At 37.9% G+C, this 27,675-nt stretch overlaps 1 protein-coding gene and 1 pseudogene across 2 annotated transcripts in view; one reads left to right on the forward strand and one right to left on the reverse strand.

Annotated features, from left to right (window-relative positions):
• Positions 1–3,773: 3,773 nt before the first annotated feature.
• The window catches only part of TRAPPC8 (trafficking protein particle complex subunit 8), a 91,536-nt gene continuing 67,634 nt past the window's right edge, over positions 3,774–27,675 (reverse strand). The window contains exons 25-29 of one of the 2 annotated variants that reach the window (XM_037165634.2): positions 25,749–25,922; positions 18,372–18,473; positions 14,224–14,369; positions 8,514–8,603; positions 3,774–7,573 (exon numbers count right to left, since the gene is read on the reverse strand). In XM_037165634.2, the coding sequence (XP_037021529.2) occupies positions 7,339–7,573; positions 8,514–8,603; positions 14,224–14,369; positions 18,372–18,473; positions 25,749–25,922 (747 nt within the window). In that variant the 3' untranslated portion in view covers positions 3,774–7,338. The remainder of the gene's footprint in view (positions 7,574–8,513; positions 8,604–14,223; positions 14,370–18,371; positions 18,474–25,748; positions 25,923–27,675) is intronic. The other variant, XM_037165635.2, reaches the window with a different exon arrangement.
• On the forward strand, positions 18,563–19,018 carry LOC119064059 (40S ribosomal protein S12-like; annotated as a pseudogene).

Here is a 27,675-nt window from a genome sequence, read left to right on the forward strand (position 1 = left end):
ACCCACAAAACATTCCCTGATAGTCGCTTTAAAGAACTACAAAACCAGAGTGCCTGGAGAACACCAAGGCCAGATTACCACAGCGCCAGGGAGGTGAAAGAGCTTTCTTAACCCTCACTTTTCCTTCTTGATCTTCTTAGCACATTCTGGGAGATTTGGAGGCAGCCGTGTGGGCTGAGATGGAAGAGGAGAAGCCCACAATATAAAAGCGAGAAGTTGGCCACCCTTCTCCTCAATTTACGGATTCCCAGGAGAGAAGCTTTATAAAATTCATAATTGTGGTTGTTAAAATGCTTGGCATTTTCACTTACTGAAATTGAGGTTGCTGAGGTTGACAGTGACTGGAGGACACCGACCGGAAGTCGTGGCACCCGGCCTTGCCCTCCGCGGGGCTGGTGGGTTTGCATGTGTGCATTGGGAAGGATGGAGGTAAGACTTGCTTTCCGCCACATCCTAACAGTCCTGCTCTTCTCAAGCAATAGCTACATGAGCTGCAAATATTGCACTTCAGGACACAATCCAAAAGGGAGGGAGGGAGAGAGAGAGGTTGGCACCAGACGAGAGGAAAACTGGTACCACAGGGCAGTGGGAAGTGATGCCCAGGGATAGGGCCGCCAAAGGACTTTTAGGTGAACGTATGGTATTGTCTTTAGTTGCTGTTGGGCTGTGCTCCTCGCCTTCAAATCTTCGCACATCTGTTACACATGGAGTTTGGGTCCTTGGTACTTCAGAGTAAAACAGTTAGGCATTGTATGACGAAATGGGACCTATTTTATCCATGACTTTTATGAGTGATGTAAAATAATTCCTGGGAAACTCTGTGAGAATACACCAGTTCCTTACAAGCAAAATAGAAACAGACTCATAGATGGAGAGAAGGATGACAGCTAAGGGGTGGGGAGGTTAGGGGACAAAGGAACTGAGCCAAAAGGAAAAAGGACTTGTGGACATGGACAACAGTGGTGATTGCAGGACGGTGGGTATAAGGGGGGATAAATAGTAGTGGGGAAAAAAATAAGTTTCAGAAGAAAAAAAAAGAATATGCCAGTTCCTTGTTATCAAAGGGAATTGATCCAAAAATGTCACTTAAAGGCAAAAAACTAAATTGTTACTCAAGCTAATGTGAAAACTACAATAATTATCACCAACAACTGGCAAATATGGACACTAATGCATTATGTTCATAAAGATGCCAAATTACTGAGGAAACCTAAAACGTGAGCATTTTTATTGTTACATAAATTAAGAATTCCCTATCCAGATCTGCTTAATTAAAATAAGCGTTGGAAATGAACTTTTGTTTTTAATTATTTTAACTTTAAAAATAAAGGTATTTGCATAGTTCAAAATGTAAGTGATGGCAAAGAATGTAGAGTAAAAACGAAGCTCCCTCCCACTCCTATCCCATAACCAACGTTGCAGACCAGCAATAATCACCATTATCAGGTTCTCATGGAACCTTCCAGAAATATGGTCTAATAAGCACACAGCTTTCAAAATATGTGGTTAAATAGTGGCATCAGCTCATGCTTGCTGGGAGAGTATAATCGATTCAAATTTTAGAGGACATATTATAACCTAATTTTCTATTGCTAGTGACATTTGCAAGGCTTTGAGGAACCATGTTTTTGGGACAGAATAAGGTTTTTGGGGTTGTTTTAAGATAAAACACTATTTCAATGCAAGATACTAAGAAGTAAGAAAGCAGCATCAAACTGAGTGTTAATAAAGGCATGATGAGAAAGTTACCTCATATGCTCCTTAATACATTAAAAGGCTTAAGTCTCTAATAAAAACAAAATGATTTTCCTTCTAAGCAAAAAGCATATAAAGAGAGCCTTCAAATACCAAGAGATGACTGGTTTACACAGCGCAAGTACAGTGTGTATCCCCCACAACATTAACAAAAATGTTCAGCGTAACTTACAAGTTCCTATGCGTGCAAGTGTGTGAATTCAGTCTCAAAAGTTCATTTTTATTATATCAAATATCAGGATTATGTATATTTGTCATTTAGAGAGCATTTATAAAGCATGCAAGTCTTTGAAGAGCTACTGTGTTAATCACAAAACTCACTCAGCTTTTAATTCACAAAACGTGATCTGATCAGTCTAGTCCTATCCAACTCAACAAGTTTCTAGTGCGTCCTACACTACTTTCAGTATTAAGAGATGACTCAAAGGAAGCAAAACTCTCATGGTCGATGAATCTGTGGCCCACGCGTGTAATGAAAATAAAGCCTATAATCTTTAACAAAGTTGGAAACTAAAAATAGCACAATAGTTGCCTTGGACAGATTTGGTTACAGGTTTACAGTTGGCACAGCCACTTGAATTGCATCCAACAGAGGGGCTTACGAAGAGCATCCTCGAATGGTATTCAAATGAACCAAACTTAAACATAATAGCTTTCCTGAGTATTAGCCACCTATCAGTCACTGAACTAAGGAATTCAGTGAATTAATGGCATTGTTTGCTCTTCACAATGTCCCAGTGAGAGGGGAACTGCTGTAGCCACACCAGACAGATGAGAAAACCAAAGTGGGCGGTTATTCTTACTTCCCCAAGGTCTGTATTTGCTAAGGAGTAAAGCTGTGGTTTCAGACCTCGGCAGGAGCCATTTATACTAGATCTGCTGACACAGTCCTGCGTGCAGATTCCAGTCTATTATCCACTCGTGAACTCAACTCCAAATCATACGCCCTTACCTTATTACTAAGAAAATCTCACAACCGAAGTATTTAAGCATTACACTTGATTTTTCAATCCTGGTGTTGATTTTGAAATCAATGTTTTAGTTTAAAATTGTAACTTTTGTTTGAAAATCTGAAAGATTACTTATGCCAAACTTCTAAACAGTACCCGATTTTCCCTTTCGGGAACTGTGAGATACTTCCAAAAGCGGCCCCAGTGACTGAATCCAGCTGGTGAGCTTTCCTGTTCTCCACGGAGGCCTGGGGTCCTTCCGCTTTCCGCCGTTTTGCTCAGTCAGCATCCACCACTAGCAAGAGCTCTCCAGACACTTTGAAACACGCAGCTCACCAACTCATCATTTAGCCACGATTAACCACGTATTAAACGCCACATTCCAAGCACTTTAAAGCCCATTATCTCAATTAAATACCATAAAAGAACCCCGTTATGAAGATTTGTCCATGACCGACAAGCGGAGACATAGGAAACCTTACCCACGTTTTATCAGAGGTTTTACTAAGTTTTCTATTTTAGCCTCCATTTTAAAACGCATTGTGAAAAACTAAAGGTCTTTCTAATCAATAAAAATTTGTCCTAAATTATTAAAAATTTCAAAAAAACCCATCCATCTTGATTCTCTGGATGAGGTAAAGACTAAAGAATCAGCAACTGTTTTAACTATGTTTCCTGAATTAACACCTTTTAGTACCTTAGGCTGGTAAATTATTATCATTAATTTGCCTGATTCTAATTCTCCTTAGCTAAAAGAAAAAAAAAGAGTTTAATGCTAAGTCGAACTCCACTGATACCTCATGTTAAAATGCTAATTTCAACATTCTATAGGCAAATTGTAAAGACAGCATGGATGCAACATTGTAAGCCTGACGCCCTCTAGTGGATGTAGTTGGCTTCAAGGATCACTTGTAAGTTTTTATTGAAACCTGCCTTAGGAAGGAATGAGGCATGCTTCGCCCTATACTCTGTCCCCTCCAATTTCTCCTCCTTTACTCTCTGGTCTTGTCCAGTTTCAGAGATATGATGACAATGTCACTCAGTGTTAAAGCGAATAAAACTTTATTTACAGGAACAAGTGCTTATTTACAAAACAGCCACACCCATTTACTTACATATTGTTTGTTGGCTTTTGTGCTATAATGGAAGAGCCAAGTAGCTGCAACAGAGACGAATATATTATCTGCCATTTTGCAAAAGTTTGCCATGCTCTAGTCTATGAGCATCACATCATTTCTGGAAACACTTTGGCTAAGAAGGCCAGCATTCTATCAAATATGCTTGGGAAACTCCATGAATGCCCATGAAACCTCTTTAATTTCATCGCTCCTTAATTAGTTTAGTCAGGGAATTCATTTTTTACTAACACCTTTAACATCCTATTCAGTGGAACACATACTGGGAAATACTGTTTTATAATATTGTGTTTAAAGACGTACGTCTTCTTATGTGCTAATCAATCTTCTGTCTTCACCTACTTACGTTGTGACCAAATATTATATTGAATGTACTTTAAAAACATTTCAGTTTCAACTCCAAAGAGCAATCATGATAGACACCAGTGCCTGTTCTCTCTACACCGATAAGAATCATCTCGGTTTTGAAGTAATTTGTTTCCAGACCTTAATTAAAACTTCCTGACACCAAGGGCCACAGAAACCCAACCTTAGCTTTTCTATACATTCCTATCATTTGACGCAAAACTGTTCCTCATTGGACTATGCGTCCCAGCTGAAACTTCTAAGGTACCAGGTGTACTTTGGGGCTTACTCCTCGGCCCACAGACCGCTTGGCCCCACCTTGTGGCGAGGCTTCCTGAAGCTCTGCTCTAGAGCTGTACAGCACCCCCCCATCCTGCTAGTCCTCACCCGCCTTGGAGGCCCTGTTCCTGTGTCCCATGCCATTTAAGTCTTGCCCTTACAAGCTGCCTGGTAAGCCTTACATTTTAAAGATAATGTAGTTTTGGGTATGCCATTAGGGTACCTACATGCGTTTGCAGTTTCCTGGAATCTCCTGGAACCAGACCTCAGGCTGATTCTCTAATGAAAGTTTCAGTTGAAAGTTATGTGGGCTGCACAAGCCTCAATATACTCAAGTCTTCTAAGCAGCTGGTTTATAAAGGTAATTTCTGTGAGAAAGCATTTCCTTAGCTTTGTGCTGAATGGTCCCTATTCCTGGCTGCTCCTGCAAGGCCCTACCAAAAAGCCTCCAATGTCATGCCCATTATCAGAGCTGTTCTGCCAGCTTCCTTGTGGAACACTTTCACAGTTAGGGTCCATTTCGTCTGTTTACAGTGATTTCAACTCACCCGTAAGCCCTCTATCTTGAATCCACGCCTTTCTGGATTCCTGTGTTCCTCCCTTCCACTCACCGCAAAGACACAGAGGCTTGAGACAGAATTCAGTGCTGAATTTTTCACTTACAGATAATTTGAGGTTAGTAGTCATCTCATCTAGTTATGCTAAAAGCATGAGTTAGGTGGGGTTTCACTGACTCTTATTTATTGATTTGCATAGTTATTTGGGGAATGAATGGAAAAATTCCCATTTACACAGACACCACTGTCTTAAGGCAACCTGACAGTAGTAAACTCCCAGGTTTTGTCTGACGATGTCAGAGTTTCACTTCCATTCTTGAAAGGTTTTATTGCTGAGTTTGGAATTCTGGCTTAGCAGTTAAGTTTCTTTCAACCCTCTGAAGCCTCCCCACTATCTTCTGGCTTCCAATATTTTGGTAAAGTAAGTTTTGTCTTCTGTATTCAAGACTGTTTTCTTTTTCTTTAAAAAAAATATATTATTTACTTTTAGAGAGGAGAAGGGAAGGAGAAAGAGAGAAACATCAATGTGTGGTTGCTTCTTACACACCCCCTGCTGGGGACCTGGTCTGCAACCCAGGCATGTGCCCTGACTGGGAATTGAACCAGTGACCAACCCCTTTGGTTCTCAAGCTGGTGCTCAATCCACTGAGCCACACCAGCCAGGGCAAGACTATTTTCTCATGTCTTTAATTTCCAGCAATAACACTATGATGCATATAGATACATAGGTTTCTTTTTATGTTGTTTGGAATTTACTGAACTATTTGAATCTCTAACTTGATATCCATCTTGGAAAATTCTGACTCTCTTCAAATACTGCTTTTGCCCTATTATCTCTCCTCTTTCAAGGGCTCCAAACAAACAGGTTAAGACTTTCTCACCGAATCCCGTAGGTCTCTGACCTTTTTTTTCACCTCCTTCCCATCCTTTCCCACTCCTTGCCTCAGATTAGATTATTTCTCCTGACCTATACTTACTGCTTCAAAGTATGTCAAATACAAGGCTCTGCCTCTCAGATGCTGCTGAAGTGGTCAAACACTCCAAAGGCAAAGTAGTCCCAAATGATGGTCTCATCTCTCTCAACTTTCCTCTGGATTTCAGTCTTGTAATAACTGACTATATTGGTAATACTTTGTTTTGGGTAAGATTTTTTCTTCTATTTTGTTCAAATTTTTTACTTTTCTTCAGCAGGAATGCTAAATTACCAGTTCCATAACCAGCCCCTGAGTCTTAGATGTAGTAATTTTTAACAGGTATAATAAGCACTGATCTTCCTTTCTCCCAGGATATAAGGATATCCAAACTCGTAACTGGACACCAGACATAACACATTTAAAGATAGTATTAATTTGCTTATGTATCAGTGACCACAAGGATTGTAGGAACAATTACTTCACTTTTTGAGCCAAAAATGATAACGCTTTCTTAGGAAATTAGGTGCCCGCCATAGAAATATGATTGCCATTCATTTTAAATAAAAAATATATCAGGTCATCAGAATGAAAAAAAAGAGCATGTAATAATTCTATACAGTGAATAGCATGTCTTTATTCTATTTACAGTACATTTGTTATAAATATAATACACTTTTGAAAAGCTTATTTTTAATTAACTTGAAATTTATATTTTAAACAGATCAACTCAATTGTTAAAGTTACATAATAAAGAATATGATAATTTAAATGACAAAAATCTCATATTGTGAATAGTGCACACTATGCTGAAGTGAAGAAAAAGTCAAACTTCTTTCAAAACTATATTCAAAGCATCAGAAAAATTTTTCTTTTTACAAAGTCATGTATAAGCCGTAAGAACCACCAGATACTGACGTATGATGATTCTATAACCAAAGTTCGAAACTGATTTTAGAGAACTGTGTGAAGCAAGATAGGAAAATTTGTATTTAATACTCTATTAAACTTCACAGTAAAGCTGGAACTTGACTAATGGCTTAACCAGAGTTTTCCCAACAAGCCTTTTCCTTCTGCAAACTCACCTCGTAGTATTCATACACCACTGATAGTTTGTAACAGCAGACTCAGACGCTGGTTTTTAAGACGGGGCTTAATAAGGTGCGTGGATAGTTGAAATTCTGTATTATGAGCATGTAAATTATTACCAGGTTTAAAGAAATACAAAAAAAGGGCATCAGTATTTTCAGTCCAACAAACTTTGCATCATCAACAAACTGTCCAGTATTTTGCAGTGATCTGATACCAACCTCCAGAACAAGTCAGGTATTTCAAATACCACTGTAAAATCCAGTCGGTAAAATAAAACTAATTCCTGTGGCTTTCAGTACAACTTGTAAAGTTGTCACACATTATTAATGATGATCAGGGCAGGCATGGAGTTCTGCTGACTTGTTTCAAACACTGTAACTTGGTCCGATAGCTTGGCAAATACCCTAAAAGTTCCAAGGTTATAAACACCTGTATGGACAAAGCATGCTTTCAGCTGCAAACTGTGAATCTCCTCGCCTTTAAGCTGCAGTTTATATTGTGTTTGTCCAAGCCATGTAAATGATCCGTGGATTTCCAATGATTCTGGACTAAGAAAGAAGGAAAAGGGTAAGTTGGAGGGGCTTTTTCTTTATAATTTTTTTCCCAAAGTCCCAATAACATATCCCTTTCATCTAGCAATTTTATTTTTAGAATGCACTTTATGAAGCCAACGGCTTATTAATAATAACAATAATGGCAATGTTGTTATTACTATTGCTATAATAGCTAACATTTATTAACAATTACTATGTTGTACATATGAGACTAAGAGTAAATTATCTTATTTAACACTCAAAATAGCGGTTAGTAAATGATGGAACCTGATTTCAAACCTGAGCTTTTAACTACCACTTGGTTATCCACACATAAAAGTAAATGTATATACAAGAATGCTTGTAATACTACAGCTGTTTATTGAAAAATGGAAAGCAACCCAGTATCTACAAGAAGGCAATAGTGACTTAATTTATAATACACATAATCATACTCATTCTGTGTCTGGATTTCACAGAGCTGCTTCAGAACCTGTTTGGGATGTTACATAAAATCAGTATACATCTCACATTATTTTTCTAAATATCCAAAAATTTCTCAATTCCAAAAACCAGCTAGCTCTTGGATTATTGGATATAGAAGTATGGGCCTGCATTTTTAAAAGTTAAATATTATTTAAATTCAGGAAAAATTTTGGGTTATTTATAACCCCCAAAATAATAAGCCTTCTCTCACAAACTTGCTGGTTTTCAGTCTTAGAGTTCTTTCTCACAAACAAACTTTTACAAAAACATGAAGCTCTGGCCACACTAATTTGCTGCTTTGGGAAATGCTTTCCACTTTGTCCTCACTGTAACGCCACTCCACGACTCTCCTCCCACACATCTGTAATGCCAGAGAACAAATCAAGGGAAATTTGCATAATTTCAAAATATTAAATTGTTCTCAAATCAATCTGAGACTACAAATAATCTTGCACTAACTAATCTTTACCTTGTGGTTTTGTGCCGAAGATCAACTATGACATCAACATCAGCCTTAGAACAATTGGAAAGTAAAAGGGTGACTGGTACTAAACAAAGGCTATGGAAGAAAAACAAACAAACAAATTAGTTGTTTTTCTAAAAACCCCCAAAGAGCAACTTTCAAGAAAATAACACTTCAGAGCACCTAACAGAGCACAAAGCCCCTTGAAACAAATTCAAAAAAGGAAAAAAAAACTGAGTTCCAAAATCACTTAGAACAAATTGTATAAATAAGAAGTAAAGCATATTAATACAATGTTGAATAAATATCAGAAAACATACATCCACAAAACCATTTTATTTCAATTTATTATAGCTAATCTTAAAAACCTAAGATATTTCTTGGTGGTTATTTCTCAAAAAGAAAAACAGAAGTAAATAATCTCGACTACAAAAGATCAACGGAGGAAAAAAAATCACAAAAATGCCAATAGCTAACCCTCTTCTCTCATGTTTTATCAAAATTACTTTGAGAACTTGGCCCAGAGTGACATTTGCTTTTCTATCAAATTTGCATAAAAGCCATCACGTTTTGGAGAATATGAGAATTACTTCTGTGTAGGTTGTTATACGAAGAGCCCTTTCAAGTAGACGCATCTGCAGAGGTAATGCAGTTTCTGGTATCACTTCACAGTTAATAAACTACCAAAGCACAGGAGAAAGGACAGGCAGTGACAGAAGAGGCTACACGAACAAACTGGTGTGGATTTTGAATCAAGAACATAACAAACAAACATAACCTGTGAATAAATGAAGCTAAGTTATATACTGTTATTTACAGTTTACCCTATAAATACAAAGAACAAAGAAAAAGCAAAAAAAAATAGTAACCTTATAAGCACTCACAAAAATAACTCAAATTCTGCTCCGATGTTTTATGCTTTCAAAAATTAAGTAACAACTTTCCCTAAACAAACACATCCTTAGGTTGCTCTGGCGCTATGCTCTTACCTCCCCCAGGAACTCCTCACAAGGAGAAGAGGGCAGCAAGACTGCTGAGTACCTTTCCAGTCTGAAAGCACCTCATTAAAAAATTTTATTATTTGGAACCCAAAGCAAAACCTCAGGGACTTTTGCTCTTTTATTCCCATTTGGTCCTTAAGTATCAAATTCTCCATGTCTTACCCAAATGCTTCTAGTAAAAGAAGAAATGTGAACCTCTGGATGTTCCCTAGCTCCAAACCATACTCATCATCTTCATCCCTCCACTTCCTCCATTCAGTGTCAGTGAAGAGCACCCCCACCCACCCCAGCAAGCCTCAGGTGCTTTTGCAGTGGGAATGGGGGCTACTGCCTCGCTGGCCCCTGTCCCCATTCCTTACTTTCTATTATTCTTCATCAGTTCCTGTCCATGTTTTCTCCCACGTATCTCCACAACCTGGTCACTTCACTCCACCTTCATTTTCCTCACAAATACAAGTCATCGTGTCTCTTGGTTTACTGTGACAGACTGAATCAGCCCCCCGACACTATTCATTCTTTGCGCCGGGTAGTTCTCACACCCGACTGGTGTTTCTCACACTTGGGCATGTACCAGAATCAGCTGGAGGGCTTGTTAAAACACACTGCTGGGCCCCACTCCCAGTTTCCACTCCCAGTTTCTGACTCAGTGGGTCTGTGGCCCAAGATCTGCATTTCTACCAAGTCCCCATATGGTAAAGATGATGTTGGGCTGGAACCGTATTTGGAAAACCACTGCTGTATCCAACAGTCTTTCTAAGACCCGATGAGCCACCAACAGTGCCTAGGGATTGAACTGCTGACGACCATTCCCCCAGCACTAAAATCTGGCACTATTAAAAGCACGTGGTCTAGAGTTAGGCTGCTAATGGTCAAATATCAGGTCTGCTCGGTACCTCAGTTTTCTCAACTGTAAACTGGAAATAATAGCTGTACCCACCTCTTAGGTTGTGGTGATTAGCTAAGATCAAATATGTTAAGTGCTGAGAATAATGCTTAGCACCTTCCAAACCTCCATAAAGCTTGCCTGACTTTATTCTCAAAGTCTATGACAGCAAAACTCAGTATGACTCATATCTCTGTTATCTCCAGACACCTCTTCTTTCTCATATTCTCATGCTCCACTGTTTTCCTCATGGTGGTGGGACCTGGTGGTGTGTTCCACCACCATGAAGAACCCTCCTACTGTCCCGTTCCACCCCGCACATCTCCACATTACATTAAGAGGATCTACAAGAGTACTTCTCCAGATCCTCAATCTCTTCTTTTTATGTTTCTACACCTTTAACTGAATCTTGGTGGAGCACACAGCTTCCGCAATAGCCCTCTCAATAATAAATGCTGTTTTTCTTCTATCTTTTATATCTCAGGTCAGACTGTATCACTCATGTGGTTCTCAATGCCACTTCTTGATTTCTTCTTCCTATCTCTTCCATAAAAACACCTCCATTTTTGTCAGAAGCAGTACTCCAAGGTTTTCTTTTTTCTTTTTTTTTTTTTTAGTACTGTACTGACAAACTAAAGCCAGTGACAGTCACTCTGTCCAGGCAGGGATCCTTTGAGGGGAGGGGAAGATATCTGAAGTACCTGCGGTAAAGACGAGGGAAACATTCATCTCATGTCTGCAAGCACAGGCTCACCACCCAGAGGACAAACATCACCGCAGGCGTCTCTTCCACATAAAACATTGGCTTCATTTACTTAAAGTTTCCGCATGAGTCTGCTTTCTTCCTTGCAATCCCAAATGTCATCGTCCTTTTGTACAACTTCGTTTGTCTAGGCAGATGGCTTGTTCAACTCCTCCTTAAACCCCTGATCTGTCTCCATCACCATAGGGAGTATTCCAAATTCGGCCATTTAACTGCCATGGCCATGCTACGTCGTACCTTTTGTCACCTGAAAGAGCTTCCTCTGAAATAATAGTCACTTACCCTCCGACCACTACCTCTCACCTCTCCAGCCCTCTCGCTGAATTACCCAATCCACCCACAGCCCTAGCACAGCTTCAGCCAAACTGCAGTCCTACAGCCCCATGAGTGTGGGAACAGATGCCCTGCAGGCTACTGAATTTTGGAGTGGTTTGTTAGGAAGCGGTACTGTAGCATCAATAAATGAATGGATGATACAGATGCATTCTGGTATCATCTGAGGGCATTTTTAAATATATACACACCTGGATCCTACTCCTAGAGACTGATTCAACTGACCTGAGCATCAGGATTTTCAAGAATTATCCAGATAATTCTAACCTGCAGCCAATGTTGGGGGTGGGAACCTGCCACATTTTAACCTTACTGAGCCCATCTTGTTTCCACATACTTCATGTAGTTTTGATTCTTTGATGTTTGATTTTAACCCACTACTCTACTTCAGTTTGATCAAATCTGTCCTGCTTCACATACTTCCTGCACTGCCTAGAATCTATCATGCTTTTAAACACCAACAGAATCACATGGAGGAACACTTAAATACTCTAGCCTCTAAGGTACAGCCAAGCACTTAACCACTAAAGTTAAAAAGAAGCACCATGGAATCTAAGATATTCAGTAAGTAAGTGAAGCAGGTTTGATAAACAAGAACAAAGTAAACAGTGGGGTAAAATGAAGCATGGAGTCAAAACTCATGCAGTATGTGAGGTCAAGACAGGTTCAACAGGGGTAAAACATAATCCCCCTCCCCTCAACTCTGGCTGCGCACTAGAATCACCTGGAGAACCTTAGGAACTCTGGATGTCCAGCCTGCGCCCTGGGCCAGACAAATCGGAACCTCTGGGAAGAGGACCACGGCAGAGTTTCCCGGTGATCACGGTGTGCATCGATCAGTCGAAGGAGCAGAGAATGAGTACTGGGCAGCATTAAGATCAAGAGAAAAATTTAAGACCACAAGTACTTTTAAAACAAATGGCTAAAATTTCCAAAAATCCAACAATGTAAGTGTTGATGAAGATAATAGAGCAAATGGAATTCCCATATACTATTAATGGGCTATACAAATAGGTAAAACTACTTTGGGAAAATGCCTAAATAAATAAGCACACATGTACCAGGAGATATACACAATAATGTTCGCAGCAGAATTAAAAATAGTTCAAACATGAAAATAAAAAGCCCAGAGGCAGTACAGTAGATAAACTAATTCTGGTGTGTTCAAACATATTCATATGGCAATGAGAATTAACTCTGCAGCTTCATGCAATGACTGGTAAGTACTAACATAAGATTACATGAAAGAAGCTGGGTTTCCTCCCAGCTTCTCACAAAACTCACACAAATCTAAGTGTCTAGATGTAAGCTTAGTTGTAAAAATTGTAAGGGGAAGCAAAGACATGACTACCAATTTGGGGGTGGACTAAGAGGGGAATTCTGAGGTGCTAGAAATATTCAATTTCTTCAACAGAGATGATTACATGGCTGTTAGCTTTGTGGGGGGGGAATCATGGCAGCTATACATGTCTGTTTTTGAGCATTTTTTTTTTTACAATGAAAATGTTTAAAAATGTTTAGCACAATCAGGTTACTTTTTAAATATTTCTGAAGTCTGGTCTCTGTCAAGGTTTTAATCGGTCCAGCACTCTTTTGTCATTCTCTGGTGTGTGTACCTTTCCACCTACTAAAGATTCTGTTGCTCTTCTTGTATCCCATCATTTCTTCAAGATCATACACATGACCATATATTAACTAGTAAGAAAATAATAATGTTGAATGGATATGTCCTGATCACCATTCACAGACCAGTTTCTTGGCAGGGTGTCTACACCAAGTTTCTTTACTTACTTACCTCCCATTCTCTCCTCAACCTACTCTGCCATGCTGCCACCCCCACTATATAGTAACATTCTTCTAAAAAATCATCAGTGACCTCTTTATTGTAGGATCCAACGAACAACCTTTCAGTCCTTTTTACTATTGGACATTTCTGCAGCATCATAAATCGCTAACCACGTTCTCTCTCCTTGAACTGCTCTCACTCAACCTTCGAGATACCACTTCCTCCCTCACTGGTCTTCTTTTTTTTTCTTTTCCCTAATTATTTGACTGCTACTTCTCGACCAGTCTTCTTCGCTGACCCCTTTCTTTTTCCTTAGCTCCTCTTTCAGATGCCATTCTGCAGGTCACCATTCTCTTTTGTTCTATCCCACCCCAACCACAGGCTTGCCCAGATGACTTCTCCAGAACTCATACCTTCAATGATCACTTAGACTGACAGACTTCTCTCCAAATTTTCCTACACTTGCAAACCAGCAACTTTCTCAAGTGTCATCTGATTTATTTTTATTTTTAGAATCTTAAGTTTATGTAATTAAGCTATTTACCAAAATTATAAATACATCATTCTTCAGGAAGTGTACCACTTAATAAATCTTAGGTAAATGATACTGTCAAAATATAAACTGTTTGATGTGTCTTATAGTAATGTCTTAGGTTTAATTTGGGGGTCTAAAACAAACAAAATGATAGAATACTTTTTCCTTGTTTTTCACTTAAAGATAAACCTGCTCAACAAAAGGAAGCATTTGGCAACTGAGCTGGCTGAGGCCCTATCCATCCTTCATCACAGCAGCCACATACAGTAATTGTGGTAAAGGGTAAATTACTTAAGATCAGTGTTATACACTTGATATTATTCTAAATTTTTCTTCAATATTTGTGTTAATGCCACTGTCAAAATAAGTAAGTGTGTGTGTTGTGTAACAATTTTTAACAAAAAAACCCTCAAACCTTTTTTGATGAAATGGATGATTAAATGATTCTGGATAGTGAAGACTTGTTTTAATGATATTAGAAAGTTGCTCTACTGATGGTCTTGAAGAGACTGTAGTGTTTTCTGGCCTGAAAAATTTCAACAGTTCCATTTCTGGTGGCTCCTGAGAAAAGAATAGAAAAAAAAACATATGACAATTAAAAACACTACCTTGTTATAATAAAGAATAATGTACACAAACAAAAAAGTTAAAAATCAATAAAGTACAGCATGAAAAATACTATTTTTGCTGTTATTGAAACAGTTAGAAGCATTTGCAATATAATCTAGGACAAAGAAACTAAGATCTGGCCCTGGCCGGGTGGCTCAGTTCTTTGGAGCATTATCCCCTGCACCAAAATGGTTGCAGGTTCAATTCCTGGTCGGGGCACACATATCTAGGTTTCAGGTTTAACCCCCAGTCAGGGCGCATACAGGAGGCAACCAATCAGTGTTTCTCTCTCACACCGATGTTTCCCTCTGTCTCTCTCCCTCTAAAATCAATTAACATGTATGGTTGGGTAAGGATTAAAATAAATAAACAGAAACTATGATCTGAAATCATTCATTCATTCCCTATATATCATGTGCTAGAGTTAGACAAGAATTCCAGCAAGTTCACACATTAGCTCTACAATCTTATATGTTATTTAATACATTAAGATAATTTCCTCATATGTAAAAAGGAGTTCTTAATAATTTTAAAAGTTGTGGTTCTCATAAGGTAAAACTGCTTAGTACTCAGTCTACAGTTATTCCATTGTATTGCATCTGTTTTAATACTTGAAATAGCCCTGGCTGGTGTGGCTAAGCAGTTTGAGAGCCAGCCTGTGAACCTAAGGGTTCCCGGTTCAGTTCCCAGTCAGGGCACATGCCTGGGTTGTGGGCCAGGCTCCCATTAGGGAACATACAAGGGGCAACTACACATTGATGTTTCTGTCCCTCTTTTTCCTTTTCTTCCCCTCTCTATAAAAATTAATTAATTAATTAATTAATTTTAAAAAATCATTGAAATATAACTGCCTTAAAACTTTATTTTGATTCGATTCCCAGTCAGGGCACATGCCTGGGTTGCAGGCCAGTTCCCAGCAGGGGAAGCACTAGAGGCAACCATACATTGATGTTTCTCCTCCTCTCTCCTTTCCTTCCCCTCTAAAGATAAATAAAAATCTTAAAAAAAAAACCCTTTATTTTGAAAATATACTGCTGTGTTTTATATGTTATAGTGCTTCAACTATTAACTAAAGGGTTAATATACATATAAAAGTATCAACACTGATGGTGTCAAGTACACTGTAAACATTTCAATAAATATCATATCATCTGAATGAAAATACAGAATAACATTCCATTTCTACTACTTTTCCCCTTTGGCTACTTTTTCTCCATTTTCATTCACCTTCCAGGAAAATTTTGATTTTTAATTTCCTGCTAGTCAATTTGGATTCTGATCCATATTGGGGATTGGCAAACTACACATTAGTCAAATCCAGCTTGCCTCTTGTTTTTGTAAAGAACTTCTGGTTGAAACATAGCAACAGCCTATCTGTTTGCTTTTGCTGCTTTTGGCCCCAACAACACAGATGAGTAATTATGATAAAAACCTTTATTATCTGGCTTCTTCCCCACCCCCAGAAACAGCCTGCTGATCCCTAATCTGTACAGTTGCAAAATCAAGAACTAAATTTGCTTTTCCCATATAAGTCAGAAAAAATGTGACTAGAGGTCTATGATTGGAAGAGAGGAGTATACTTCTGGGGAGCTGGTTTTACTTTATTTCTTAAACTGAGTCCTAATATATTAGAGTGCTCTTCAATTTGTAAAATTCAATGAGCTATTCACTACTGTCTATTTATGTTGTACTTCATCAAAACATATAGTATTGTTTATTGTTTAATGTATTATAATCATCAAAAATAATCCATTGTTTGAGACTTTAAAAATTATAGTGAATAAATTCCCATATAAAATTTAACCTCGTTAAATTTTATAGCAATCACTTTGTTTCATTTTCTAAGTGCCGATCTTGCCACTGTTTGAGATGTTCCAAATTATAACACCTATCAGGAGAAAAATATGTAAACAATGGCTACAAAAGGAGACTAAAAACTGACAGGACAGTCTCAGTTTATCTCTCTCCCAGCTGAGGCAGCTTAAGAGTAGCAAGAAGTATATTCACAATCCATGCTAAAGAATTTGTACCAGTAGTTTCATAAGGATTTGATTTTACTTTATGACAGTTTGGCCACAAGGGAAGCTGTAAAGCACCATTATCTTTGTTTTATAAGTGAATAGGTAAAGCTAAAGTTCATCAAGTTATGCAAGCAATTTGCATGAGGTCATCAATCTGAAAGTCTTTAGACTTCGCATCTATTATTCACAGCATAAAACCACCATGTCGTCCAAGCTCAGTTATATAGAGACTATCAAACACTTCAAAGGTAAAATACAAAGAAATAAAAAAAGTTACATACATAGCATATAAAATGGGAACATAACAAGGTTAAATTTTATAGCAATCACTTTGTTTCATTTTCTAAGTGCTGATCTTGCCACTGTCTGAGATGTTCCAAATTATAAAAAGTTTATGGCATTTACAACTAAAACTCAGGAGTTCTGTATTAATCAAAGGAAGAAAAATATTTTTTTAAATGAGAAATAGATATGGGGCTAAATTTGATATATTCATTAAGCCTAATGGAAAATTACCATTAGTAACTATCAAAATAAAAACATTCAAATTATAGAGTCACCAGTGGAAGCTAACACTAGTGGATCTAAGTAAGCTTGATGACAAATCAGGTATTTATATAGTCTTAGGTTATCTCTCCACAAATTCTTTCTTACAAAAGGAAAAACAGTAACTTTACTGTGGAGAGACATGGCAACCACGATTTTAATCAACTGATCCATCACTGCTAATGGGATAAATTAATATCATGTGCTTGTGATGTAATACACTGATGAGGTGATAACATCACTTATGCAGTATTTCTGCCATAAAAATCCGTAACCTTAAGCTAATCATGATGAAGCACAAGAAAAATCCAGAGGTATTATTATACATTAAAATAACTGGCCCACAGTCTTAAAAAATGTTAAAGTCATAACTGTCAAAGACACAAGAAATTATTCCAGATTAAAGGAGACGGAAGAGATATGACAACTAAATACGATGTGTGATCCTGAACTGGATGCTGGACAGAAAAAAACAAACAGCTATAAAAATATTATTGAGAACTTTGGTGACATTTGAATATGGACTGTATATGAAGAATAATGCATCAATGTTAAACTTCCTGGTTTCAATCATGGTCTTAGTGCTTATGTGTGAGATTATCTTTGGTCTTAGAAATACTAGAGGGATAGGATGTCTGCGTTTTACTTGAAAGTAATTACTTGAACATGATCAAGAAAAAAAATAATTTGTATGTATATAAAGAATGATAAAGCAAATAAGAGAAAATGCTACTTGAGAACCTGAGTAAAAGGTATAGAGTCCTTTCTACTATTCTTGAAGTTTTTCTGTATTATTTCAAAATAAAAGTAGTCAAAAATAAAGGAGAGAAAAGCTTGAAAATAAATATCTACTATTTATAAATACAACATAAGGTCACTATTTGAATTACTGGACTAACTGTGCTTAAATATTGTTCACAGTACTGTGAGAACTTTTGGGAAAGAGTAAATAGTATTTCCGGAAAAAAAAAGAAAACACGTTAGACGCCATCCCCAGCTGCGGCACGACTCCAGAGGCCACCCCTTGCATTGCATGGTATGCGCCCTGGAATTCTGCAGTGGTCTGGGCCTGCTACAACAAATGGGAAAGTACCGAGAGCACTGTCCTCCCAAACAAATCAATTCTTTACAAAATATGAATTCTAGATTCAATAAGAGTATATCAGGAAAACTCAAGATCATAATTGCATCTTAATACTCTTAATAAGCGCTAACAATTTAAAAAGCAATCTATGTTCATTTCTTATTTTAATGTCTTATGTCGCCAACCCCAACTTAAATCCCAATATAAAAGCTTGTGCAAACCAGTACTCATCAAAAATACAAAACCAGCCAAACAAAACCCTCCATGAGTTTATAGGAAAGCCCCAAAGCAAACTGTTATTACCTGTTTCTGAGGATATGAAAAGGCTTCTTTTCCTACAGTGTGAAGAATAACATGATGCTGACCTTCCAAAATAAGCTGCTTACTGTCTTCCACTACGTAAGCCTAAGATACAAAGCACAAAAAATGTTACCCTGCTTAGCAGTAACCTCAAAAGCAACCAACAAGCTCCTTCCCAGCCACTGTGAAGTTCCATGAAGGCAGAGGCCGAAGGTTGGGTGCATTCAACATTGGTCCCACCAATAACCCACCGCTATGACCAAGGAGGCACTGCTGCTGGAGGTGTAATGGACATCAATACTGCTTTATAAGAGGTGCTAAAGACCACCCTCACCCACGGTGACTCAGCATGCGAATTCGTGAAAACTGCCAGAGCCATGGGCAAGTGGCAAGCCCATCTCTGTGTGCTTGCATCCGACTGTGATGAGCTGTATATGTCATGTTGGCAGAAGCCCTTTATACTGAACACCAAACCAATACAATTACAGACGATGACAACGAGACACTAGGAGAATGGATTGCCCAGTGTAAAACTGACAGAAAGGCAAAGCCCCATGATGTGGCTGGTTGCAGCTGTGTGGTGGTTAAGGACTGCGGCAGAGTCTCAAGCCAAGGATGTCATCAAGGAGTACTTCAAATGCAAGAAATGAACAAATAAACTCGGCTTCTGTTTCTAAAAGAAAGAAAAGTAACCAGTGTAGTATTTGATGGAAGGTAGAAATATTATGGCTAATATCCATCAATTACCTACACTCATGGTTGTGTCAGCATTACCACTTTTACTTATTCACTCAATCTATAAAGTATATGTCAAAATCTCTTTTGCATCAATGTAAGTGCTGGTTTGGGTATTTCAGAGATACATCTTCAGTTCTTTTCCAATTTTCTCTAGAGCTCTTATGAAACTGGTCAAAAAAAATGTCATAGCAACAAGCTTTTTTCTTTACTGGAATGCCAACATGAAGGCAGAAGGCGTCATATATTCTTGCTTTTGAAACACCCCAGGGTTTAATCACATAGTAGAGTAAAATCAGTGAGTACAAGCATAAATATATAAATGGAAATGTCACACCCTTAGAAATCTTAAGTGTAAGTACATATGCTTTTAAAAGAGGCTTTTATTTCTATGTAGCAAACTGATTTCATCTGTATCAAAATACTTGTTCCAGCATATAACTCTTCTCCCACTTGAATTGTTTCTGTCCCCCCAAAATATAATCTGTAAATGGCTAATATATTGTTATTATCACATTATGCAAACACAAAGGCTTAACTTTTTTTGACAAATGCACCTTTTTACTATTAGACTCAACGGAAAAATTACTACATGTTATATAGTAATGCCAATGCCACCAAAATGCTCTAAAAATTTCTAAGTGTTTACTTTCAAGTTCTGTACTTGGAGCAGTGCTGCACGAAAGCACAGGACATCCCAGGATCTGCTCAGAATCTTTCCACGCACAACCCAGAAATGCAGAAGGCGTTAATCACCTGATGGGGTGACCTCTAATCAAGTCAAGACGAGGTCTTCAGACATGTCACACTTCTTTTCCGACAGTCTAATGGGACTGAGTAAAAATGACCCACAGACATGGCCTAATTCTAAAATGTATTCTCCTCCCTGCACAAAGGATTAACTTTGTAAAACAAACCTTTATTTTTAGTTAAGATTGGTTAGGAGTTGTAATATACCCAATTTTCCACAAAAAGTTGCTCAAACTCTGAAGTATTCTCCTGAACACATTTTATTCAAAGAGTCCTATGCTTCCTGTGTATGCCATTCCACAACGTACATGAATCTTCAAGGTTTTTTTAATTCAATAGCCATTTCTGCATAATCCAGTGCCCTTGTTAAATAAAACCTACCACTTTTTCCAATGAGTAAGTAATAAACGTTATCAGGTACCAGCCACTATCAAACTTCAAATCCCATTCTTTAATCAATTTAAACTTCCATTTTCTATAGCCAAGGAGCACCACAATCTTCGATATGTTTCTTCTTCATGTGATCGGCAATACTAGTAGTGAGCTTTTATTCAGGGCCATTTTTTAAAAACATTAACACTTTTCTCCCCAACCAAGGTTACTATATGGGCTTAACAATGACTACAGAGTACAAAGCATACATTACTCAAAATGCTGTCTCAGAAATATTACCAACACTTACATGGCAGAAATCTGTGGAATGACAGCCACAAATGCCAACAAATATGAACATATAATATGTATTATATGTTCATTTAATGATGGGTAGTTTGTTTATATTAGGGGTAATACTGCTGAGACTGAAAACAGGATTCTTTTGATTCTAAACTTTGAGAACATTTGATTTCAAGCTAATAATGTGTACCTAATACTGTTAATATTAATACCTTCTATAATCACCAAAAGCATCAATTTACTTAAAAACAAATTGAAACATGAAAAGGAACACTCATGGCTGCTTAATTTCACAAATGTTTACTAAACATGTGATTTAGTAAAAAGAACACCTAGACATCTAAATCCATTTAAAATACATGTAATGATCATCTACTATGGTCAGACCTTTATGTGAGCCCTTTTATCAAACAACACAGAATCAAACCTCACACGGTTCAGGTGAATACCACTCACTCACTGTTCAGGATCCTTCATTTCATTGTAGAACCATTACATATACATACATATGACAAATTGTGATCCAAAAAGGCAGTGGATTAGGTGGATATTATACTCACCTCCTCCCAAAACTAAACTGGAGTTACAACTAAAATACAGAACAATCAACCTGAATAACCAACTGAAGACTAGTTGAACAGAAGTCTTACAGTCAAAGATTTATAGAAGCTACATCAAGACTGACAGGAAGGAGACCTGACAGGTGGAGATGCAGGCCCCGCTCCCATGTGCTGCGGTAGGAATCCCAGAGGGGTATCTCAGCTGCAAAGGTTCCCCCAGAGGTGCTGGGGTCAAGACCCTGTGCCGGGTTACCCAGCCCAGAGAAACAGAGTTGGGAAGAAGCGCCCACGTAACATCTGGATGAAAGTCAGTGAGGATTCTGTCTGCCAGGGAGACAGGACTTTGCTAGCAACCCAAGTGCCCTCCTACAGGGCCCATACACAAAATCTCATCTGCAGCCACACATCTGGGTTCTGGGGGAGGAAAGGTGAAGGGGAATGAAGTTGTGTGAGGAAAGGCTGGGGTTTGTGGATCTAGGGAGAGGGCTGATGGGACAGCCACCAGGACCTGTGTGCTGAGATGCACCACAGAGGCCGTCTTCCATAGGTGACGCACTCCCATCCTTACAGCATCACCCTGGGGGACACAACAGCTCCCACCCTTTGGACTTGTCACACCCTGCAGGGTTCATACCCTGCTGAGGATTCAGCTGCCTGTGTTGGGATATACAGTTCTGGGCACACTCAGGGGATGTCAGCAACTGACAAAGGTGGCTTTGGGGTGCATGTCCCCTTAACAAAGATCTGCTAACCCTTCCTCTAAGGCTCCAGGTGGCCCAACCCTCTCTGCTGGTGGCCCCATCCTGCCAAGGACAGGGCAGAATCTGAGACAGACTGAGGTGTATGGTTCTGGGGTGGGGGCAACTCCTCCCACCTTCCCCGAAGCCTGACTGGCACTTCCCCCTACTGGGAAATCAACAAGTGCCACCCCACAACTTGCAGTGGCACCGTCCTGCTGAGATTTGTCTCCTGATAGAATCTTAAGCAGACCGGGTTGTGTGGCTCTAGGACAGGGACCCAAGGTCCATTCCAGGAATCCTCAGATCAAGTGGACAGTACCACTGGGTTCTACAGGGTACCTATTACATAAGGCCACGCTTCCAAAACTGGCAGTCACAACAGACTGACTTAATACATAGAAACAAACACAAAGGGGCAGGCAAAATGGGGAGACAAAGAAAAATGCCCCAAATGAGCCCTGGATGGTATAGTTCAGTGGATTGAGTGAGGGCCTGCAAACCAAACAACCATGTTCAATTCCCTGTAATCCCCCAGCAGGGGACACATAAGAGGCAACCAAACAGTGATATTTCTCTCCCACTCTCCTTCCCTTCCCCTCTAAAGATAAATAAATTTTTTAAATCTTAAAAAAAAACCTTTTTTAAAATAGAAAAAAGCCCCAAATGAAAGAACAGGAGAAACTTCCAGAAAAAGAACGAAATGAAATGGAGGCAAGCAACTTACCCAATACAGATATCAAATCAATGGTTATTAAGATGCTCAAGGAACTTAGAACTTTGACAAAGAGATAGCTAGCATAAGAAGGACATAGAAACCATAAAAAAGGACCAGTCAGAAATAAAGAATACAATACAGTGGTACTTCGGTACTCATTGTTAATTCATTCTAGAACTCGAGACGAGTGTTGAAACCAACGAGTACCGAATGCAATGAGTGATGAAGCATTTTCCCTTGCAGGGAGTGTCGTGACTCATACAAGTTCTAGCAAGTATGACGAATCCCAAGCAAGCACCGAGCGCTGAAACATTTTTGAATCATCAAAATGTGATGAGTACAGGGTTTGATGAGTTCTGAAGCCAACGAGTACTAACGTATGACTGTATTTGAAATAAATATATTAGAATGAATAAACAGTAGGCTGGATGAAGCATAGAATCCACCAGCACTTTAGAAGACAAGACAGCCAAAAATACACAGAGAACGTACCCGCCACTCAAAAAAAAAAAAAAAAAGCTAGCCCTGGCAGGTGTAGCTCAGTGGATTGAGCACAGGCCTGTGAAGCAAAAGGTTACTTGTTTGATTCCCAGTCAGGGCACATGCCTGGGTTGCAGGCCAGGTCCCCAATGGGGGACACATGGGAGGCAATCACACACTGATGTTTCTCTCCCACTCTTTCTCCTTCCCTTCCCCTCTCTCTAAAAATAAATAAATAAAATATTTTTTTAAAAAGCTAAAAAAAATGAGGATAGTATAAGGAACCTTTAGGACAACAATGAAGCACAGCAACATCTGCACCATAGGGGTATCAGAAGGAGAGAGAAAGCAAGGGATCAAGAAACTATTTGAAAAAATAATGATGGAAAATTTCCCTAACCCAGTGAAACAAAAAGTCACAAAAGCTTAGGAACGGCAGAGTCCCAAACTATACCACAAGGCCATAGTAATTCAAACAGCATGGTACTGGCATAAAAACAAACATACAGATCAATAGAACAGGACAGAGAACCCAAAAATAAGCCCACACCTTTACTGACAAAGGAGGCAATAAAATACAATGGGATAAAGACAGTCTATTCAAAAAATGGTGTTTGGAAAATTGGATAGATGCATGCAAATAAGTAATAAACCAGACTACCTTCTTACACCATATACAAGAATAAATTCAAAATGGATTTAAGACTTAAATGTAAGACTCAAAACCATAAAAATTCCAGAAGAAAGCATTGGCAGTGAACTCTTGGACATTTCTTGTAGCAATACTGTTCTGGTATGTTTTCTCAGGCAAAGGAAAGAAAAGAAAAAATAAACAAATGGGACTACACCAAACTAAAGAGTTTTTGCAAAGCTAAAGAAACCATCGACCAAATGGAAAAAACAACCCAACGAATGGAAGAACATATTCACCAATGATACATCTGATAAGGGGCTTTTAATGTCCAAAACTTATAAAGAACTTATAACACCAAAAAAAAGCAAAACAAAAAAAAACCCCTAAACAATTCAACTCAAAAAATGGGCAAAGGACCTGAACAGGCACTTCTCCAAAGAGGACACAGATGGCTAAAAGACTTTTGAAAAGATGCTTAACATTACTATAATCAGAGAAATTCAAACTAAAATCCCCATGAGCTATCACCTCACACCTGTCATCATTTATTTATCATCAGTAAACCAACAAACAACAAGTGCTGGCAAGGATGCAGAGAAAAGGGAACCCTAATACACCATCATAGGGAATGCAGACTGGTGCAGCCACTGTGTAAAACAGTATGGAGTTACCCCCCAAAAATTAAAAATGGAACTGCCTTATGACCCAGCGATTCCACTTCTGGCAATGTATCTGAAGAAGCCCCAACCACTGATTTAAAAGAATATATGTACCCCTATGTTCACTGTAGCATTATTTGCAATAGGCAAGATTTGGAAGTAGTTCAAGTCCCCATTCACAGAAGAGTGGAAAAAAAGCTGTGGTACATTTACACAATGAAATATGACTAGGCTGTAAAAAAGAAGGAAATCTTACCTTTTACAACACTGTGGATGTACCTGGAGAGTATTATACTAAGTGAAATAAGACATTCAGAAAAACACAAATAGCATATAGTTTCACTTACATGTGCAATCTAATAAACAAAGAAAACAGGAACAGGCTTATAGATACAGAAAACAGACTGACAGACTGTTAGAGGGGAGGGGGACTTGGGGGCTGAATAAAAAGGAAAATGGGGTGGGTGGAGGTAAAGAGGGAAAAAGGAGGGGATAAATGGTGGCAGAAGGAGGTTTGATTTTGGGTGGTGAACACAAAACACAGAGATGATGTATTATAGAACTGTACACCTGAAACCTATATAATTTTATTAACCAATATCATCTCAATAAATTCAATAAAAATAAAACACACATACAATATATATCTAGGCATATATATATATGACTAAGATACAAAAGGTTATGCTGTGAAAAGCAAGCCTGCTCTGTATTTATAGTTCAGGTTAACTTTAGGAAAGACTAATGCCTAAACAATTTTATTCTGATCTGCCATGTATGAGTTTTATTTGGATACAATTTTCAAAAGAAAAATAAATTATTTTCAAATAATCTGGAAAACCTTAATACAGACCAACAGTTAGATAATTATTAGGAATTATTGTTAATTTGGCTGAGATAATAGTACTGTGGGGTTGAATTAAACAAGAAAGCCTTTATGTGCTACAAGTACATACAGAAGCATTTACAGATAAAATATCATATCATTTTAAAAATATGCTACAGCATAAAATAAAGGAAGGTAAAAATAAAACAAAGGAGAGAGAAAAAGGGAAGATAAAAAATGAGTAGCAACAAATGAGTAATGGGTATCAAGAGGTTTATTATGGTGCTACTTTTCCTTTTCTCAGTATTTAAAAATGCCCATAATAAAGAGTTTAATAATAATACTGGCTTTCATGAAGCTTATCATGTCTACAGTATTCTCAGCACCATTTCAAACTAATAATAACAGAGACAGAGGTGATCTAATTTGAATAAATTCTTCCTTTATGCAAAAAAGTCATTACAGAAATATTAAACCATAGAACAACTTTAATATTGAAATGGAACATTTAAAGAGGAAAACATAAAGGGCAGGTTACTTTGTTCTTCAGCTTAAGAATCAAGTATCTATAAGCAAAGTTTGCTGAAATACTGTAATAACACATACCTTCCATAATACGACCACATTCAAATCCACCTCACTGCACTTCTGAATTAATCTCACTGCATCTTCTACTGACTGTTTTTCTGTATGCACTGACGGCTGGGCTTGCGATTTCCTTAGTTCAAAGGATAAACTTCGATAAAAGAAATCTGCACATGGACTTGCTGAACTTATTATCTGTGAAGAGAAAATCACTTGTCTACATAATTGTTTTCCATTAAATACATCCTGCCAAATTTATATTTCTGTAACTTACACAAAGGTTTACTCAATAATTTCTTGTCAATTTGTTGAATACAGGGGGGCCACATTTAGATTTGAATGCCTAAAATATCTCATACGAATTACCCTGAACATTAAAGGTGTTAATTCAAAATAATCTACAGTGCTGTGACATCAGGTCTGACTTTTCAAGCATCCACGGAGGATGAATGGGTAGGTCTAAGAAAATGAATAAAAAAATAAATTGTAGAAACGTAATTTTTATTATTAAAATAACAGAAGTATTTCTCATTCAAATACTTAGAACGCTAGGGCAATATCCAATCAAGCAGAATGCATATAGATTCATGGGTATTAATTTGGTTTTTATACTTGAAGAGAATATGAGAAAAGAATTTTAAATGGGCTCAGAACTATGAGATTTCACTTAATTAAGGGAATATTGCATTTCATTGTAAAATCTCTTACAATGATTTCCTGAATTATATGCTACATTATGTAGATGTTATGCTTTAATTATTAATAAACATAGACATTTTCCCCATTAGGAGTAATTTTTTTCCCTCCAATTTTCTCATTTATCTGTATTGCTTGGTAAGTTTTATTTACTCAAGCAGATTCATCAAAAAGGAAAAATGCCCTTGTTTTTGTCTTCAATTCCCCTATACAAAAGTATTTAGCAACAAATAGAATAAAAATTACAACCTGAATAATTTAAGGGTCCTGATGATGTTTCTAGGAATGTCAAATTTAGAAATGAAATTAACAAAACAAACAAATGAAATCCTGAAAGCTGAATTCAAACGTTCAGGAAAAACAGTATCTACAAAAGTCATACTTGTTTTGGAATTATTGGACTTTTGGTCCTCTGAGCTATTTGTCAATAGCTGCTTCTCCCAAATATCAAAAGACAGTCACAAAGAATAAGTAGATGAAGGCAAATGATAATCAGGAATATGAAAGTGTAAGGATGTTTGAAATTATCAAGAAAAAGAACAAAAGGAAGAAATAATAACAATGGTAGTGCATAACTACATGGAATTTGACACCCTTCGTCCAGTTTTTTCCTCAGCAGATCGCCTCTTCAGATTATCTGTAGGGCTCGTAGAAAATGCAAATCCCCGTACTCCACTCAAGATGTAATGAATCAGAGGTTCTGCACATTTTTGAAAGTTTGAAAACTACTGCTCCAGGGGATTCTTATAAATAATGGAGTTGAGAGTATCACTGCTCTAGACAATAATACATTTAATATCACAAAACAGCTTATTATTTGGGTCTCAAAACCATATAATATACCAAAATTCAAAGGATTATCATCTATACATTCCACTGTGACAACTTTCTCTGACAGTTTACTTCATATAATAATGTTTTTCTAATCCTAAAGATTATACTTATTTCATGTGATCAAAAGGTACTTTTAACTAATTAATTAAAATGGTATACATCTATTTTTAAAAAACATTTTACTTATTTTTCAAGAGAGGGGAAGGAAGGGAGAAAGAGAGGGAGAGAAACATCGATACGTGGTTTCTTCCTGTTCAACCCCTACAGGGAACCTGGCCCTCAACCCAGGCCTGTGTCCTGACTGGGAATCGAATCAGTGACCCTTTGGTTTGCAGGCCAGCACTCAAGCCACTGAGCCACACCAGCCAAGGCAAAATGGTATAAATCTATATAGCATTTTTGGTCTGTTTTCGGGCAT

The sequence above is a fragment of the Artibeus jamaicensis genome, unplaced genomic scaffold, assembly GCF_021234435.1.
Source record: "Artibeus jamaicensis isolate MK-2021 breed Jamaican fruit bat unplaced genomic scaffold, CSHL_Jam_final contig_354, whole genome shotgun sequence".
Classification (NCBI taxonomy): domain Eukaryota; kingdom Metazoa; phylum Chordata; class Mammalia; order Chiroptera; family Phyllostomidae; genus Artibeus; species Artibeus jamaicensis.